At 38.1% G+C, this 19243-nt stretch overlaps 1 protein-coding gene across 2 annotated transcripts in view; it reads left to right on the forward strand.

Moving 5' to 3' along the window:
• LOC135987041 (multidrug resistance-associated protein 1-like) overlaps nt 1–19243 on the forward strand; it is a 46896-nt gene that overhangs the window by 7059 nt on the left and 20594 nt on the right. For both annotated transcript variants that reach the window (XM_065631696.1, XM_065631688.1), the window contains exons 5-17: nt 662–839; nt 2431–2685; nt 4160–4225; nt 5380–5517; nt 9566–9712; nt 10792–10876; nt 10991–11057; nt 12628–12754; nt 14160–14336; nt 14853–15020; nt 16055–16241; nt 17830–17899; nt 18854–18914. In XM_065631696.1, coding sequence (XP_065487768.1) covers nt 662–839; nt 2431–2685; nt 4160–4225; nt 5380–5517; nt 9566–9712; nt 10792–10876; nt 10991–11057; nt 12628–12754; nt 14160–14336; nt 14853–15020; nt 16055–16241; nt 17830–17899; nt 18854–18914 — 1726 coding nt within the window. The remainder of the gene's footprint in view (nt 1–661; nt 840–2430; nt 2686–4159; nt 4226–5379; nt 5518–9565; nt 9713–10791; nt 10877–10990; nt 11058–12627; nt 12755–14159; nt 14337–14852; nt 15021–16054; nt 16242–17829; nt 17900–18853; nt 18915–19243) is intronic.

Genomic DNA, 19243 nt, shown 5'->3' on the forward strand with positions numbered 1-19243 from the left:
TATCTACAGCTTCAGCATTTAATGGAAAACCGCAATGACTCTGTTGTTATCATGTTGTTCATACCATGAGGTTGATGGAAGTGGTTTTTTAGAAATTGTGCTTACAACAGAAGTGTTCAGAATTTATCAAATACCCATGTGTTTATAAATAAAAGAGTTCATGAACAGAATTATTGTTAACTCTCAAACTGTACCCTGAATCACTGTAATCCTGAACAAAATTGTTAACCGTAAAATCTATTTGAAGACATTATGGTTGTTGGTTATCTAAGATGACTTTTTACTAACACAAAGTAAGAATATTCCTCTAGATTTGTTTTCTCTCTCACTTTTATGGTTGGTAGTTGAAACCTTTCTAAGTACAAATATATTTTTTTTCTTTTATGCCATTCTTTATTTGTACTCCCTTGTCAGTGAAGTCAGCAATAGCACATTCATGTCTAGAATAGTATTTGAGAATTGTTTCTAAGCTAACAAGCTCGAAAACACAGATCAGACCTGCCTTTTTTTTAACATCATATTTCTTTGTAACCTTCTACCACATCTGGATCCAAAATGGACTTAATTAAACAAGTTGCCAGTATATCAGTTTATTGAACTTTTTATTATTGGTGGTTGACTTAATGCACAGAATTTAAAATGTCTTTTCCTTCATTTTCAGAGCAATTATTAAGGTCAATCAAAATCATCCCAGTCTATATGGGAGTGGATATGGCTATGCTTTTGCCCTGTTTTTTGTAGTTCTCTCACAAACTCTTCTCCATCAGTTATACCAGCGTAACAACATGCTTACTGCAATCAAAATCAAGACTGCAGTTGTTGGCCTGATATACAAAAAGGTAATAATGTGTTCTTCTACTTTCCTTTCAACACAAAAACTGAAATAAACACAGTGTTAAAAGACAACATGCTTACCAGCGTGATCAGAACCCAGGATGTCATACACTGGTGACAGGCTAACAGATTGACTTTATATTTTGAGGGTTATTTATTTATAATAATTTGGAATTTCAGCAGCATTTCTATTATAAGACTCTAATCTTGAAATTACATACTTTTGTCAGCTACCTGTGCATACATAATATTGTAGATATATATAGAAACTGAACTCTTCCTATTTTGATTATGGGTTAATTTCCCAAATTTACTGAATGAACTGGGAAAACGTTTTAGGTTGGATGTCCGATAAAAAGTAAGGGTACATGTGATCACTGTTTTTACTGTGTAGTACTAGTGAATATGACAAGCTGAAGTTTGTCACATTGTCTCCTTTGGAGGTTGAAATTTCCCTCCTGATTTTAGTGAAATGGTTTTTCTGTTGAGTTGAATACCCGCTAGGTTTGGTGTGTTTCAGATGTTTAAAAGATGCCTAACTACTGTGGAAATCTATCTATATTTTATCCCAGCTTTTAATAAGATCTGTTGAAGTGGCAACATGATTAACTACAAGAAATGCAGGTGCTAATATAGTAGACGTAAAAGTAGTTTTCTGACCTGCAAAATATAAAAATGTTTACTATACTGTTAATATGTAGGAAATGAGATGAAGCCAGTTTCTTAGCCAGCCTTCAGTAAACCTTTAGTTTACTTTGTTATGAACATGGCACATTGGTCTTCTTACTGCAGTATTTAACTATTGAACAAGCTAAGGAAGCCACAAAATAATCCAAATCTGAAATAAATTCCTGTCTTTGTTAATTTAAAATACAGTCTCTTTTCTCAAGAGAGTCACATCGATCTTTTGACATTGAGTTCTCAGGTATTTTCTGAACCGGTACACAAAATTTTACTTGTGGGTTGCAAAAATAAAGGAATTAATTCTCTCAAGTTACATATCAAGGTGTGTCAGTACGTCAGATCATGAACAGAGGCTCCAGGTGGGGTGGGCGCGTCTTCTGGCAAGTTTTCACGGCTACAGGGCAGAGAGACAGGGTAGAAATACAGCGTCTTCCTCTCTCTGAGTGGAGTCGAATAGTGAATGCCGGGTCAGGCTGCGCTTTGCACGTGGGATGGATGGTGGAGCAAGTTGCTGCAGCTCTGTCTTGATACATGCAGGAGTTGCAGGTGACACAGAGGAAAAATGTGAGGCACTAACACAGAGAGAGAGAGTGTCTGTGTGTGTCCGTTTGGGCGTGTGTTTGGGTGTCAGTCCAGAGACACCTGGGACTTGTGGTATCTGCCTGCCACAGTGAGATTATACGTGTGTTTGCTGTGAAGCTGGCTGTTGCTGGTTTCTGCGCTGGGAGGTTCAAAGCCAGACCAAGGCTGAGGCTTTCTGAGCCCTCTCTGCACCATGTTGCCCTGTTTATTTACTACAAAGTGTTGCAAGTCTGTTTCGGCTTTTCTCTGATAATCATCCTTTTATCTTCTCCTGGGCAGGTAAACCCAGCAAAATTGTTAATTTATGACATCTGTATTTTCTGGTTGCAGGCCTTAACTTTAGCAAATTCCTCACGACGAAACTATACAACTGGGGAAATTGTGAACCTGATGTCAGCAGATGCTCAGCAACTCATGGAGCTAACTGTAAACATCAACCTGCTGTGGTCAGCACCATTTCAGATCGTCATGGCTGTCATCTTTCTCTGGAAAGAACTTGGCGTCTCAGTCCTAGCAGGTGTTGTGGTGCTTCTTTTGGTTATACCTATAAATGCACTCATTGCAGCCAAAGTAAAAAAACTGAAGGTGAGATATTTAAATAAACATTTTAATAATAGATTAAGTTGTCATAATACAGGAATGAAAATTGGGGGGTCAATTATGCATGTATAAGAATACTATTGGTACATCTGAATTAAACCCAAAACACATGAACACCAAGCCACAGCTGTTTGTCATTGAGGGGGGAAAAACATAACTGCAGTAAGAAAGCCATATGTTTTTTAGCTAACCTAGCATTTAGGTTGGATATCTAAATTTTCATTATACTCAAACCATACCTTTATGTTAGTAAAAATTACTGTGTGGCTCAGTTTAGGAAATTGCTCTGGTTTTACATATCGTATGAGTTAATTCCATTCAATAAGGGATTTTGTAGGATTATGGCCTTCTTCCACTATTATTGTTCAGGTTAAGCTGCTCACTCAAATTTAGCACGTTCTCCTGAGGCGATTGGAATTCTCATAGAGTTACTGCATGTGTTCTGACTTCTTTTCTGCTTCTCTGATGCTACAATTCTTTTGGCACCGTATTGCCTGTTACTATGACAATTTCTGGGAGCGACACTGAAAAAAAAAATACTACAACCTTAAGTTTTGCATTGCTATCAAGACAATTATTTCTCTCTGTCTAATTCTGCCTTGATGGTGCAACATGCAGTGAAGGCTCTGGGTCTCCATAAATTCCTTTGTAAGGCTGTGACAGTTCAGAGACATTGAAAAAAACCTCAAATACCGTCTCACCTCTTATGCAGGTGAGGTGCAGCAGCTACATAGGCACTTAGAGCCCTACTGTGATACGAAAGACAGACGAGAAATACGAAGGACAATAAAAGAATTATGTCTAAAAGTTTGCAAATTGTTGTATACGAATAAGACTCAAAACATTTAAAGAGGCTGTTAATTAGCATCTTAGAAATGTGAGATGCAGAAGAGCCTCAGTATAGTGTAGGATTGAGAAGAATTTCTGTGTTTCTTCATTGGTTCTTTCAGTAACAATGTATTAACCACTAACAGAGGAAACTTTCTTCCTGACTCCTGTATATATACATATACGTGTATATAGTGTTTTATATCCATATACTGTTATGTATATATTCAGGTATGTACATATATAGTGTTATATGATATTGTTATTGAGTCTCTATTCACCTGCTTAGTGATTTTGAAGATTAAAACCATATTGTCATAGCTGAACACCCTGGGAACTAGAGCCTGTTAAGATCTTAATTCAGTGTGCAGAAAAATAAAAAGGACAAAAATTGAAATATACTCTTGAGATTTTTTAGGGGAAAAATTCAATTTCAATGTATTTAATCTTTTAGCATAGTGAATTTTTTTACTACATGTACATCTGAAAGTGGTATAACTGCAGTGCTAGTGTGTTTTTCACCAAGGTAAAAAAAGCATAAAAGTTGTTTATTGCTTACAGTACACTGTATATTTTACTTTCCAAAACTTTTGCTCATTGAATATTGAAAAAATTGCTGTCTTTTACCCAGAAAAGCCAAATGAGGTATTCAGATCAACGAGTCAAGCTACTAAGTGAAATGCTACATGGAATAAAGGTAATGGCACAACTAATAAGATTTTTGTTTTGTTTTTGGTTTTTGTTAGATTGTAAAGATAGAAAGTAAGTTATTTAAAAAACAAAGGTTTTGTAACATTTCAGCTGGTAATGATAAAAGTTTAAGGAGAAAATGTGTTTTAACATAATGTACTTAAAGTGGTTTTGGAAAATATTTACTGGTATAATTTGATTTGAAAAACTTCCTACCCATGATGTATTAATGCATCTGCCCTCATGAGACCACATCTGGAGTACTGCATCCAGTTCTGGGCTCCCCAGTTTACGAATGACAAGGAATTACTGGAGGGAGTCCAACAGTGGGCTACGAAGATGATCAGGGGCCTAGAGCACCTCTCTTATGAGGAGAGACTGAGCGAGCTGGGTCTGTTCAGCCTGGAGAAGAGAAGGCAGAGAGGGGATCTCATCAATGTTTATAAATAGCTGAAGGGTGGATGTCAAGAGAATGGGACCAGACTCCTGTCAGTGGTGCCCAACAGTAGGGTGAGGGGCAATGGGCACAGACTGAAGCACAGGAGGTTCCATCTGAATATGAGGAGAAACTTCTTTACTTTGAGGGTGCAAGAGCCCTGGAACAGGCTGCCCAGAGAGGTTGTGGAGTCTCCTCCTCTGGAGACATTCAAGACCCACCTGGACACATTCCTGTGTGATCTGCTCTGGGTGAACCTGCTTTAGCAGGTGGGTTGGACTAGATGATCTCCAGAGGTCCCTTCTAACCCCAACCATTCTGTGATTCTGTGAATTTTACTGTCACATTTTTAATGAGAACGGAAAATATGTTAATACATGTTTGAAAAGCTTAAGCAGAGTGAAATTTTAGTATAGAAGAAAAGCACTTTAGAAAGTTTTCTCATTTTTATGTTTTGTCCTGTTTTGAAATAAATCAGGTCATCATTTATGACACATAAGGGACAAGTTGAAATTTGAAGAACTGAGAGTGACTAGAGTATATCTTCCATAAGAACAACCTAAGTTACATTTATCTCAGGTCTTGCTTTCATTTGTGATACATTCAGATTTTTGTAGTTTGACATTGCTAAATACTTGAAAATGACATTTAGAGCATAAGCTTATTTTCTGAAGCATGGCCACTGTTTTTTTATTTTATTAAAATATGTTTGTTTGATTGTGTAGATCCTCAAACTTTATGCATGGGAACCTGCATATCAAAGGAAGGTCATGAGCATTAGAGAATGTGAAGTGGATGTTTTGAAGTCATCCGGGTATCTGACGACTTACTCCATGCTGACATTGACGTGTATTCCTTTTATGGTTTGTTTTATAAAAACATTAATTCATGCAGGACTGTTTCTCATGATCCCTGTTGCTTTAGTAGCTGAATGGCTTGCAAATATTGCCTGACAGCATCTCACAACATTAATTTTATCAACACAATATATTTGAATTCTCAGGTTCTAATAGTATGTATATGACTGGAGAAGGATGGGAGAGGTTATGAACTGACAAAGCTTTTAAAGACCTCTACTAGGAAGTCAGAAACCAAATCCAAAGCTCCTGAATCTCATTTCACTGTTTTAGTCATACTGTATCTTTTGTATGCTAATCAACTACCTGCATGATACTCTTCCTTTTTTAAGTTTTAAGGGAATACATTTTTAGTCTGTAAATTTTAGCTATGCCTTCTCAAACACTAAACCTCTAAATACATGAAAACCAAAACCCAAACAAAACCAAAGCAAACAAACCAAAAAATCAACCAACCAAACAAACCTACAGAACCAAAGCAAAATGAAAACAACAAACCCAACCCAACAAACAAAAAACCCCACAAATTCATTGTAGCCTTGTTTTGGTGGAATTCTATCAAGATTTATTCAGATCTTTGGATCTTTAAATCCCGCTGTTAAAGTCCACTGGAAAATAAATTGAGACTTCAGAGTCTTGGGTCAACTGGTTAAGGGATCAGGAGTACACGTAGTGTTCTCCTCTGTCCTTCTAGTTGCAAGGAACAATGAGGGAAGATACAGGAAGACCGAGCAGATCAGTACCTGGCTCTGAGCTTGGTGTCACTGGAAGAATTTTGGGTTTTTTTCATCATGGGTCGTTCTACAGGACACCAGGCCTGCTGGCAACAGGCAGAATACATCTGTCTCAAAGGGGTAAAAGGATCTTTGTGCAGGAGTTAGCAGGACTCATTGAAAGAGCTTTAAACTGGATTTGAAAGGGAAAAGGGATAAAACCAGGCTCACTAAAGATAAGTCTGGGGGGCAGCATGTTCAGCGCTTGAGGGATGGGGTGCTAGCAAGATCCTTTGGTCTGCCATCTCAGTGGAGATAAGGGATGGAGATCCATGCAGCAGTAAAGCTGCAAGGGTTATTGATGTGCTAGAAACCATGGAAGCACCTGAGACCAGTCAGACAGGAATTGGGGCTTCTCTGCCAAAAAGGTAGCCTAACTGAAGTGCACACAGCACACAGCATGGGCAACAAACAGGAGGAGTTGGAAGACATTGTGCAGCTAGAAAACTATAATATAGTTGCCATCGCAGAAACATGGTGAGATGACTCCCACAACTGGAGTGCTGCATTGGATGGCTATCTATTCTTCAGAAGCAATAGGCAAGGAATGAGAGGAAGCAGGGTAACTCTGTATGTTGGGGAGTGTTTTGACTGTCTAGAGCTTGATGATGGTGATGAAAGGCTCAAGTGTTTATGGGTAAGAATCAGGGGAAAGGCCAACAAGGCAGATATCATGATGGGAGTCTGTTATACACCACTCAACTAGGATGAAGGGACAGATGAAATATTCTTTAAGCAGCTGGGAGAAGTCTCACAATCACTAGCCATTGTTCTCATGGAGGACTTCAACTTACCAGATGTCTACTGGAAATACAATACAGGAGAAACTGTCTAGGAGGTTCCTGGAGTGTGTGGAAGATAACTTCCTGACACAGCTGGTGGGTGAGCCAACTGGGAAAGGTGTCCCACTGGACCTGTTGTTTTCAAACAGAGAAGAACTCGTGGGTGATGTGATGGTTGGAGGCCATCTTAGGCATAGCAATCATGAAATGATAGAGCTTTCAATTCTTGGAGAAGTCAGGAGGAAAGTTAGCAGAAATGCCACCTTGGACTGCTGGAGGGAAGACTATGGCCTGTTTAGGAGACTGGTTGGCAGAGTCCCGTGGGAGGCAGTCCTGAAGGGCAAAGGAGTCTAGGAAGGCTGGACATTCTTCAAGAAGGATGTCTTAAATGCTCAGGAGCAGACCATCCACATGTGCCAAAAGATGAGCTCTTGGGGAAGAAGACCAGCGTGGCTGAACAGAGAGCTTTGTCTGGAACTCAGGTAAAAAAAGAGAGTTTATGATCTTTGGAAGAGGGGGCAGGCAGCTCAGGAGGACTACAAGGATGTTGTGAGGTTATGCAGGGAGGAAATTAGAAGAGCCAAAGCTCAGCTAGAACTTAAATCTGTTTCTATAAAAAAGTGGTTTGGTGAATGGAGTCAAATCCAGTTGGTAGCTGGTCACGAGTGGTGTTCCCCAGGGCTCAGTATTGGGGCCAGTTCTGTTTAATCTCTTTATCAATGATCTGGATGAGGGGATTGAGTGCACCCTCAGTAAGGTTCTAGATGACAACAAGTTGGATGTGAGTGTTGATATGCTGGAGGGTAGGACTGGCTGGATTGATGGGCTGAAGCCAATCATATGAGGTTCAGCAAGACTGGGTACTGCACTTGGGTCACAACAACCCCAGGCAGCGCTATAGGCTCGGCTCGGGGAAGAGTGGCTGGAAAGCTGCCTGGTGGAAAAGGACCAGAGGCTGATAATTGACAGCTGGCTGAACATGAGCCAGCAGTGTGCCCAGGTGGCCAAGAAGGCCAACAGCATCCTGGCTTGTATCAGGAATAGTGTGGCCAGCAGGTCCAGAGAAGTGATCGCTCCACTGTACTTAATGCTGATGAGGCCCCACCTCAAATCGTGTGTTCAGTTTTGAGCCCCTCACAACAAAAAAGACATTGAGGTACTAGAGAGAGTTTAGAGAAGGGGGACGAGGCTGGTGAGGGGTCTGGAGCACAAGTCTGATGAGGAGCGGCTGAGGGAACTGGGGCTGTTTAGCCTGGAGTAGGCTGAGAGGAGACCTTATCACTGTCTACAACTGCCTGAAAGGAGGTTGTAGCATGGAGGGTGTTGGTCTCTTCTCCCAGATAACAAGCGATAGGACGAGAGGAAATGGCCTCAAGTTGTGCCAGGGAGGGTTTAGATTGGATATTAAGAAAAATTTCTTCATGGAAAAGGGTTGTCAGGCATTGGAACAGGCTGCCCAGGGAAGTGGTAGAGTCACCATCCCTGGAGGTGTTTAAAAGACATGTGGATGTGGTGCTTAGTGATGGGGTTTGATGACAGACTTGGCAGTGTTAGGTTTGTGGCTGGACTCAATGATCTTAAAGGTGTTTTCCAACCTAAATTATTCTATGAGTCAAACTGAAACCTTCGCTAGGGATAAATAACCACCATTAACTTCAGTTACACAAACTGATATCTTCTAGTGCTTAACTCACGATATGTAGGAGGTGAAGAGGAATTCTCCTTGGGAATAGTGAAGAGGAGGATTAAGGCCATCCTTCAGTCTGTAATCTTCATAATAACTGAAATATTTGAAGCAGTGAGCAAGAAAATTCTAAATTTGAATTAAATACAGTGAAGAATTACACTTATTATTTAGGACTTTCTTAGGAGTCCTTCTTCTATCCAACTAGTTTAGTTTAGGACTCCTAGTTTAAGACTTCTAAACTCAACAGAAGGCAGAAGAGACCCATAGGACAGGTTCTTAAATATAGGCTTTTCTGGGTAATTTTGAAGGCTTGAGTATTCATTGTGTAAGAGCCCAACTTATTATCTGGTGACTACCGACTAGATTTTTGAAAAAAAATCCAAATGGTCAAAATAAAAATACCTGCAGTAAATAATTATATTTTATCTCCAATATCACAGGAATAGTAAGAAGAAATAAAAAAAAAAAAGCTAATTTCTTGAAACATAATGTTTGGGTGTTTTCAAAATGAAGGAATCAATTCCTGAGATGGGAAAGTTATTTGATATAGTTTAGTGTGTATCTGGTTGGGTCAAACACAGTAGCCATGTTTTTTGCTTACTAAAATTATAGTATTGCTGCACTCAGTATTGCAGATATGCAATAATTTCCATCTGCAGCAGTTGCAGAGTCCCTGTTTAAACATGAACAGAAATGGGATCCTATGCTTTTGAAAACCAAACAAAAATAGCATCTGTGTACAAATTTTAGCTATAATGCAATTTTGCTTCTGGATTTTTTTAATCTATTTTTTTTAAAATTTTATTTAAAAGGTCTTATTGGCTACATTTGGAGTCTTCTTTCATCTGGACAAAGAGAATGCTTTAACAGCCACTAAAGTTTTTACATCTATTTCTTTATTTAATATTTTGCGACTGCCTTTGTTTGATTTACCATCCGTGATCTCTGCTGTAGCCCAGGTAAACACATTATGAAAAAGTGTTATAAAAGGCTGATGTTTATACTCTGTCGTGTTTCATCTACTTCTAGGAGTGACTAAGTAATTTAATTAAGTTACATTTTATTGGGACGAAACTGCACAATATTTTTATGGAATGAGAAGCATGAAGGCTGTTCAAAGGATGTAGCGCACCTAATTGTGACCAAGCTTTCTGTTTGTCACTTTTCTTCCTTTGGTGGGCTAGACTCAGCTCCTCCTCCTACTCTCTCAACTTCTCTTTTTCACAGTCCACCAAAGATAAAGTATGAAGAATTTGGGCTGCACGTGTTTAAGTCAGTCGTTGTTATATTTTGGAGCCCTTGGTACCAAGTAGGGGAGACCCATTGTGGACTCTACAGTACTGTTTTTGTCAAGTCACCACCAGTCACCAAGTAGAAAAAAAAGGAGTAGAGCTGCTGAGAATACCATATTAGCAGCCTTCAGTCCTAATGGTTACCATATGAGTTGGGAACTTCTAGCTTTTAAGACTCTGTTATGGGTATATGAGCTGCTCATCAGTGTACTGTGTCACAGCTTGTACACAGCTCAGCTTTTTGTAAGGAAGGGGGCCACTGTGAGCAGATACTCATCCTGATTTGATTTCATTTATGGTTAGCATCTCACTTCTTCACAACACAGTGGACATCTCATGACGCACACACAATAAAACGTTGTCTTCATTATATGAAGAAGGTGTTACTGTGAACTATTACTTAAAAAAAAAAAAAAGCTAAAGTATTTTCACCACAGGTTTATGAAAGCAAACTAGTCGAGTCAGAGGAACCAGACATTCATGTCTTCTAAAACTGGGTCAGCCAGGCGTGCTCTGTTACTTTATAACTACCAATCACTAGATTCTCAGGAAAAAAATATTTATGACTTTAGATTGTTTAGTACTTTAAGGAAAATAATTTTAAAATACCTGAACACCTTTTTTGTCTGTCTTCAAATAAGACATAAGAATATGTCTTTTCTTATTATCTAGAACTTTAAAAATATTTAAAAATTTAGGGAGCACAGGCATGTTATAAATATTGTATAAATATGTTAATCTTGCAGACTAAAGTTTCTGTGAGGCGTTTAGAGGATTTTCTGTGTGCTGAGGATCTTAACCCTGAGGATGTCAATACAAACTACAATGGAAGTAAGCAGTAGTTAGTAATTTTTAATTGGTCATGAGTTTATATGGATGATCATTAAGAAACTCAACTAAGGGGGTGTATTAGCAACTCATTGCTCTTTTTCTTTACTGCAACAGATCATGCTGTTGAGTTTATTGGTGCTTCTTTCCACTGGGAAAAAAATGGCCTGCCAGTCTTAAAAAAGTAAGATATTTCTTACTTATTTTTATGAGCTCCTTTGGCAGAATGTGATGCCTATAGAGATTTGTTCACGTTCAATGTATTCTGATTCAGGCTGGTTCATAATGTTACACATCAAAAAGAACATAAATTATTGTTTCCAGGGTGTCCCATGTGATCAGTGTGCTCTGGAAAGCCAAATCTGACCTAGTTTCCGTGATACTCCAAGAGGAACCACATAAAAGTGCATGTTCCCCAACATAGCGCTGTGTAAGTGCTATGGGAAACCCATGCTCTTCATTCCTTCTTCATTCTTTCTCCATTCCTTCTTCATTCCTTCTTTATTACCACTTTTCCCCTCAGTTTGCACAAGGGAGATTTAACTGCAACATCAATTTTTCATGAATTGCATTTTGGGAAGCATTAACTGGCAAGATGCCCTTTTGTTGGTGTAGCATTTTATTATGCTGACAAGCAAGCAAAAGTAGTTTATGCAGCCTTGCGTTGGATATTGATCTTAAAACTGGGCTGTGGCTTCCTTTGGAAAGAACAAACAAAAAGTTTGCTTTTCTCACAGTGGTCTCCCTTGCTTGAAAACATCCCTCTTTTTGTTTGTCATTCATTTACAAGGTGTTTCTTAGGTGTAGATTCAGCTATGCTTAAATTGATACGCAATGAATACATTGGAGGGTTAGTAAGGAAATGCAATGACCAAGCTTTGGAATGGAACGAAGAACCTATTTGATAATCTCTACAAAGCTGTTAAATTTTACAGAGGCAGCTGAAGAGGTTACAGCCCCCTTCGTCTAACTCTCTCACCACACTGCCTACCCTGTTCCTCTCAGGGCTGGGGCTATCACTTCCCATAACGTGGCATTGAACATCCACATCTCAGCCACCACAGCCTGAAATATCGTGTCCAGGTATGAGCTGCCTTCAGCATCATATACAAACTTCATTAAAGTCTGGTATGGTCTCTGGGTACAGTTTTCTCTACCTCATTTGTGCTCCAAGCTCCAGTCTGAAGGTACTATGCGTATTTTAGCATAGGGCCATCAAATCAGAACACACTTAGATCCAGATAGCATAGAGTATGGATACAGCAAGTGGCTCTTCTTATATGCCAAAGTTTGAGTACATATTGTATTTATTTTGACAGCGAAATACGCAGATTATGAAGGTCATCTTTTATTTACCCAGAAAGCTATTTTTTTCCTTAAAAGGGATCACACATTGGCTACAGTAGATGTTACATGAGAAGTCTAGCAGTTGATTGTGAGATTAAGACAGGACATGAACCACAGGCCTGAGAAGAGTGTGATAAGACCAGTTATTGGTTAGACTTTTTCCCATTTGATTTCTTTGTGACCAGATCTAAGCACAACCTCTTAACTTCCAGACATATACATTTTTACTTGAAGTCATTATTGCAAGTTTCTGAATGGTACATAGTCAAAAGATGCGCAAACTGAAGTACTGATTTCTTATCCTTTTCAGGGTAAAATAAAGTATTTCTTTCTTACAGTGACCAAACCCATACATGATGGAGTATTTACAAAGAGGATAAATAATTTGTCTTTATCAATATTTCCAGCTTGAGTGTCAGCATTCCTGAAGGCTCTTTAGTTGCTATTGTGGGACAGGTTGGATCGGGAAAGTCATCTTTTCTTTCTGCTGTTCTTGGAGAAATGGAGAAACTTGAAGGAACAGTTCAGAGAAGAGTAAGATTGTCTGTCCATGTTCCCCTACCCACTCCTCAGTACCTAAATTAAGCAGATCTGCTTTTGAAAGTGAAGTTTTTCCTCCTCAACTATTTATGGTTATAGAAACACTGGCAAGAGTTGCTCCAGCTTCTTAAATCTTCAAAGAAAAGGAACACAGTGACACTTTGTTAAGAGTGTAACAGTTTTTCTTGGTTTTTAACCTAAGTGATTGCAAAACTATTTTCATTTTTTTATAATCTTTATAATTCAGTGCAAAAATCATCAGTGTATAAGTCATATATTGAGCCTAAACATGTAATGGTTGCTGGTTTTGAACAGCTGGACAAACATGACCCACTTGAAGCAGTTATAGACTGGTCTAGAAGTTGATCATCTTTCTTGCAATGGCTTTTGTATAGAGAAGATACAGGATACAGAAATAGAGGAAAAAATTGAACTTTCAGCAGAGATTGAATTAAGGTGCTGTCTCTCCTAGTGATAAGACACCCTGTATCCTAACTTGTCTTGTAGTTGTATAGACCACTTAAAGTCCCCATCACAGAATAGAGTTTAGGGAAGTTTTTTATTGTTTATAGATACGGAGGAAGTCTCCCTGATGAGAGACTACAGTGCTTGAGCCAATAAAGACCAATGGATAAGCTCAATATCAGTAAATCCGGTTGCAAGTGGTTGTGGCAATGGTAAAAAGGTGTCTTGGCCTTGAAAATAAGCATTGAAAGACAATCCACTCCTGTGGAAATGTAGGACAGTATCCTGTCAGTGTTGGGGGATGGGGGAGGAATAAGAAGTTGAGGTGTTCCAAATCTGAGAGTACTAATTAATGGGAAAAATATCAGCTGTGTAGAATCTAATAAGGAAGACATATACCCAACAAGTGTATCCCTACTATCTATTTGTTGTAAAATTACTGTGTTTTCACAGGGCATGTAGCTTAATGTAAGAAAAGATCTAGGAGCATTTCCAGTTATCATTCCTGTGCTTAATTTCTAATGTCTGACACACTCCACAATATGTTATGTAAAAAGACAAATAATCAAATTGTATTTTGATAAATACCTAATACAGACCCATTTTGCTCCGTATAAATCTTACAATGGATGCCTATTCGTACTGAGCTATTTTCCTGAAAGACTTTCCTCAATATACGTCCCAGCTCTGTCAGTTTTATTCGAAGTAATAATTATTTATGATAATAATTACAGGCAAGTTGTTATACAGGAATATTCAACAGATTGGGTTTTTTACCTGACTTAGTCAAAACTTGTACAGTTTAATAATGCTCAAGTTTTTGAAGTAATTACCGGTTACTTTGAGGTCAAGCTGGAATTTCAAATGTATTTTTAAATGTTATTTTTTATGTTCAGAAAGCCCAAGTAAAAAAATTGTTTTCAATTCTTTTTAGGGTTCAGTGGCGTATGTTTCTCAGCAAGCTTGGATTCAAAATGACAGTTTACAGGCAAATATTCTCTTTGGTACAAATCTAAATAGGCCGTACTATGAACTTGTTTTAGAGTCTTGTGCTTTACTGCCAGATTTGGAACAGTTACCAAATGGAGACCAAACAGAAATTGGAGAAAGGGTGAGAATTGGAGGTGTCAGAAATTATGCAATAAGTTATGGCTTTTATATGTTTATATATTATCTATTTGATAATTTACACTGATTACTAGTCAGTCCTCTGCCAAGTACATCTAGCCCACCTCCTTATCTTACTTTGAATTTAACTTCTGTTGAAGATCTGAATGCTTATTAATTTTTAGATTGGCTCTTTTCTGTACAGAAGTTTGAGTCAGCCCTCTCTGGTTCTCCAGGGGTTTCTTCTATATTGTAAAAATGCCTGTATAATTGTAAATAAAACTTATTTCTTAATTTTCTGAAATACCTTGCATTTGCCCATTTTGGAGTGGGAAATTAATCAACAGAGCCCAAACTTTGTTCTAATTGCTTGAAAATCCAAATGTTACTTTCCTATTTTCATATCTAGTATAAAATTTACTTTGATTATCTGAAAAAAATAATGCTGAGACTGACTGTGATAAACTGGTCTTTAGTATTTCATATTTAAATGTGGATTATTTTGGCTTTCTTTCCTTAGGGTGTCAATATAAGTGGGGGGCAGAAGCAGAGAGTGAGTCTCGCTAGAGCTGTGTACAGCAATGCTGACTTGTATCTTCTCGATGACCCCCTGTCTGCTGTAGATGTACATGTTGGGAAACATCTTTTTGAGAAGATAATTGGGCCTTCAGGTCTCCTAAAAAGCAAGGTAAAATACAGTGGCTTACTTTCAATTTGGAGATGAACCGCTTTGTACAATGCAACAGACAGAGTAAAAGTCCCAGTCGTTCTGCAAAAGCTCACCTCTTACCTAGTGTGTTGATTAAAATTATTATGAATGAAGAGGCTAAATAAAAAGCACAGCTGATTGTGCCAGTTTGAAGCCTATTGGGTAGACAAAGGATAAACCGTAAAAAAACTGAGAGCTGGCCTGACCTGGGAGTCTCATTTCTTCTTTACTGGTGGTTTTTGAGGAGTGCTGTGATCAGCCTATAGAAGTCAGGGTGGAGCCCTTTGTGGTCCCTCTTGATGCCTCACTGCAGTAAAAAGGTTGTATCCAGTATAGGTTATAGAAAGAAAGGCTTCTTTTGAACAAAGAAATTCCTAGGAGAAAGTGGAATCAGAAGGAATAGGTTCTCCTGTTTAAAAACTGTTCATGTGGGAAGGTAAGAGAGCTTGTAAAAAACATCAGTGTTATGAATTTGTAGATTATTCCCACTGGCTGATGCCTGCAAAACACATGTATTGCTATGAAGTCCTATTATTAATGTGTTACTTACTATGAAGCAAATGTCTTTCCCTCTCTCCCTTCTCTCTTTTCTTCATTTACCTGCTCCATGGGCTATAACTATCTGGCAGAAGAAAGAACTCTAGTAATGTTAGACTTGTAAGCAGGTTTAAAAATTTAGACTATCAAACTACATGTAGGATATTAAAAGCTACGGTATCTGCCTCTTCTCTTTACAACCTCATCTATACCATTCCTGAGCAAAAGATTCACATTAAGAAACAGGTAAGTACAAGTAATAGCAAGTAGGTATGTGCATAGAGTTTGACATTACAATCAGCAATTAAGAGAGTAATGTAGTAAAGTATGCAATAAATAACAATAATACTAAAGTAGACAAATGAGCGAAATCCCAGAAAAGTTCCATTATATCATTCCAGCTATCATAATATAATGTCTACTTTTAATATAAGCTTTGTATTTATATGGTAAAATGGAAAAACATTGTGTTTTAGACTCGTATATTGGTGACCCATAACTTAACAGTCCTGCCTCACACTGATCTTATAATAATAATGGAAGAGGGCAGAATAAGTCAAATGGGGACCTACCAAGAACTCATTTCAAAGAGAGCTAATTTTGTGGAGCTTACTCAAGTCTTCGGTGCAGAGCCTACAAGTGAAAAGACAACCCCAACGAAAGGTGAGAAAATTTGTATGCTGTGTTTGCTTTTCACTCAAGCTTCTCAAAATATTCCTCCTCTTCCTGTAATTGAATAGAAAAATTGATGGAAAATGTAGAGCATTCCTGGCTACGTTTTGGTATAGAATTATAGGCTATAAACTGAAAAAAAAATCAGGCTTTAATGTCTTGAGATCAAATGGTTTACTCTTTTAACTAATGAATGTATGGTAAAGCTGCCTTATGCAGCTGTTTTCTACTTTTATCTACTGTATTAATTACCTGGTAAAGTTCTCTGATTCTACTAAGGATTTATCACCCAATAAATAATATATGGGCATTTCAAATTAATCTTGCAGTGTCAATGTTTATATCCTGTTTTATATTGGTTGCTTCCCATTTCCATCACCTTAGACTACTGTAATCATGGAGCACAGCAGGAGTAGGAGAATATGGTCCATTTGTAGGAGGAAAAAAAAAAAAAAGGAAACTTCTAGTACTCTTACGAAATACTTCCAGCCAAAAAGTAGATAGCATAAACAAACGAATACTGCATAGTACCTTAAAAAAGCATACTTATAAGTAATTCATGTGGATTGTGATTCAAGTTATGTCTGTACCTGAGTTGTTCAATGTGTGCTCTTCATAGAGTTGTGGGAAAGAAACAGGTGCATTGACAATGCAGTCTGTTTGACCTGTTTTCATAATGTACTTTGAGAGGAGATTAATTGTGGTTATTTAATTCTGAGAGAAGGAATCTCTTCATATGACACAAAAGAATCCTATAACAGATAACTGACTGCAGATGTTTATAATGCTGGTTTCCAGTTAGCTTACGAACTCTAAATTGAGCTTGTAGTAAGTACAATGCAGTCTGGTGCGCTTATTAACTTGGACCCTGTGCTGGGGCCAGCACTCTCAAATATTTGCTGCAGTTGGATGGGGAAGAGGGGAAGGAGAGAACAGCAAATTTGCAAAAGGCAGCAGTCAGCAGTCTTTGGTGGGATGAAAGTGTGAGGTAGCCATGTAAGGAAACGTTTTTTTCATGAAGGGTAATAAAGAGAGTAATGAGGAGAAGAAACACCATGCAATGTGTTGTGATACAAATTATACAGTAAAGGTACATTCAGCAGGATGGATGAATGTAGAAAACATATCTTCATCTTAAGGGATCTGTTGACAAAAATAACATCAAATATGAAAAAGAAGAAAAAAATCCCTTCATGGAAGAAAAATAGCGTTGACTCCTTTCATTAACACACAACAGCAATTTTGATTTTCCAGCCATGATACAAGAATACTTTGAGATAAACACTAATGTTAATACTTGCAGGGATACTAATAGTTTCACTAAGCAAGAATGGAATTCCAAAGAGACTCTAGGCTCATGGGGGAAATTTACTTGCTGTCACGGTTCTAGCATTTGGTCATGAATGTGTCTGTCTTGTGTAGTAGCTGTCCCAAGACTAGGTTGGCTTAAGGAGCTTATAATTTAAAGTATCCCCATTCATCATTTTGTCCCCATTTTTTATTTGTAGATTCTTGTACTCTACCTGTCTACTCATGGTATAATAGTGAAAAGATTTTTCTATTTTTTTTTCCATTATAGCGAGTCCTTCAAAAGAAGAGGACCAACTGGGCAGGAGTCTGCAACAAAGAGAACTGCTGAAACATAAAAAGTAAGTATTAAAAAAAAAAAATAGCCATTGCTTAACTGATGCAATGCTAGAACAACCCTAAGTGCTGAAGGCTGTGCCACTGTGCTTCAGTGTGTGAGCATGGGTTAAGCCTGAATGCTCATTAGCAGTTGGCTGGAGAGTGTGAATCTGGAACTCATCTTCTCATTTCATTTTATACAAAAGAAATCCAGTTAATGCGCTACCTGAGTTCAAGAAGTCCAGCTCATGGGCTGCTTCACTGTGTAAACCAAAGTACATTGATCAGGAGCTAAGGGGACTTTCAGAAGACCAACTGAAGTTGCTGATGTGGATGCACCCACAATTCCCTGGCAGCAATTTGATTTCTTGGTGTATTAACAAGCTGTTTCTGCTCTTTGTTTTTCCCCTGTAACATTGATTTGTCTTTTTCCACCTTTATGGAAACTTCTGGGCTTTCAAATAGTTGAATGACCCCCCTAGATCAATTTGTAAAGCACTGTAGTGTTGTATTTGCAGTGGCAGAGGACAGCGCAAAGATGAAATAGAAGACACTCAACCTAGCAAGGTCAGACAATGCAGAACACTTAAGCTTAACCAGCCTGGTTCAGAAGTAGTAGAATAGGATGTGTCAAATAGTAAATCCTAATCCCAGGCCCAGACAAGGGCCGCGACCCATGTTGCACGACACTTATATGTCTCAGAAACGGGTGGTCTTGTACCTCTAGTTGACACCTGTGCAGGGCAAGCTCAGTTTTATCCACACGTAATTACGCAAGAAATGAAAAGGCCTTACTAAGTGTTGTCTTCTGACCATAATGTAATTCTAACAACAAAACCAGAACAGCTGAGGACAGTTTGTGTCTCCATAGGAAAAATGTACAAGATTTTATAGTATGCATTTTTGCTTAGGAATAAATGGATATATTCTTTGTATGATGATTCACAAGAAGATTTGAAAGTGTTTCTTGTTTGCAGTTCTTCCTCTGATCAATGGAAAATACTCACTAACAATAAAGAAAAAGTTGCCACTGATAGTGTAAGTATCGCTAATAGAAAAGGCTTTGACATTTGTTTTTATAAAAATGTATTATTTTGCAATTGCAGGTTTCTGTTTCTTGTTAAGGTTGCCTGACGTCATTACTGAATTTAAAATAAATCTTACAAGTTTTTACCAAATTTTAAGTATGTAGTCTGAGATTTTCTATTTTGGTGATCTGCTACTGGCTGTATTTTCATATTACATCTAGGTCCAGTCTGTTTGGCATGCTTCGGAAAGATAGAGATTAAAAAAACTTTTACCTCTGTTAGAAAAACATTCTGTCTGTCTTACCTTCAGGAAGTTTAAATATCTGCGTGTTGGAGCAG

This window comes from Caloenas nicobarica, chromosome 1 (genome assembly GCF_036013445.1).
Source record: "Caloenas nicobarica isolate bCalNic1 chromosome 1, bCalNic1.hap1, whole genome shotgun sequence".
Lineage (NCBI taxonomy): Eukaryota > Metazoa > Chordata > Aves > Columbiformes > Columbidae > Caloenas > Caloenas nicobarica.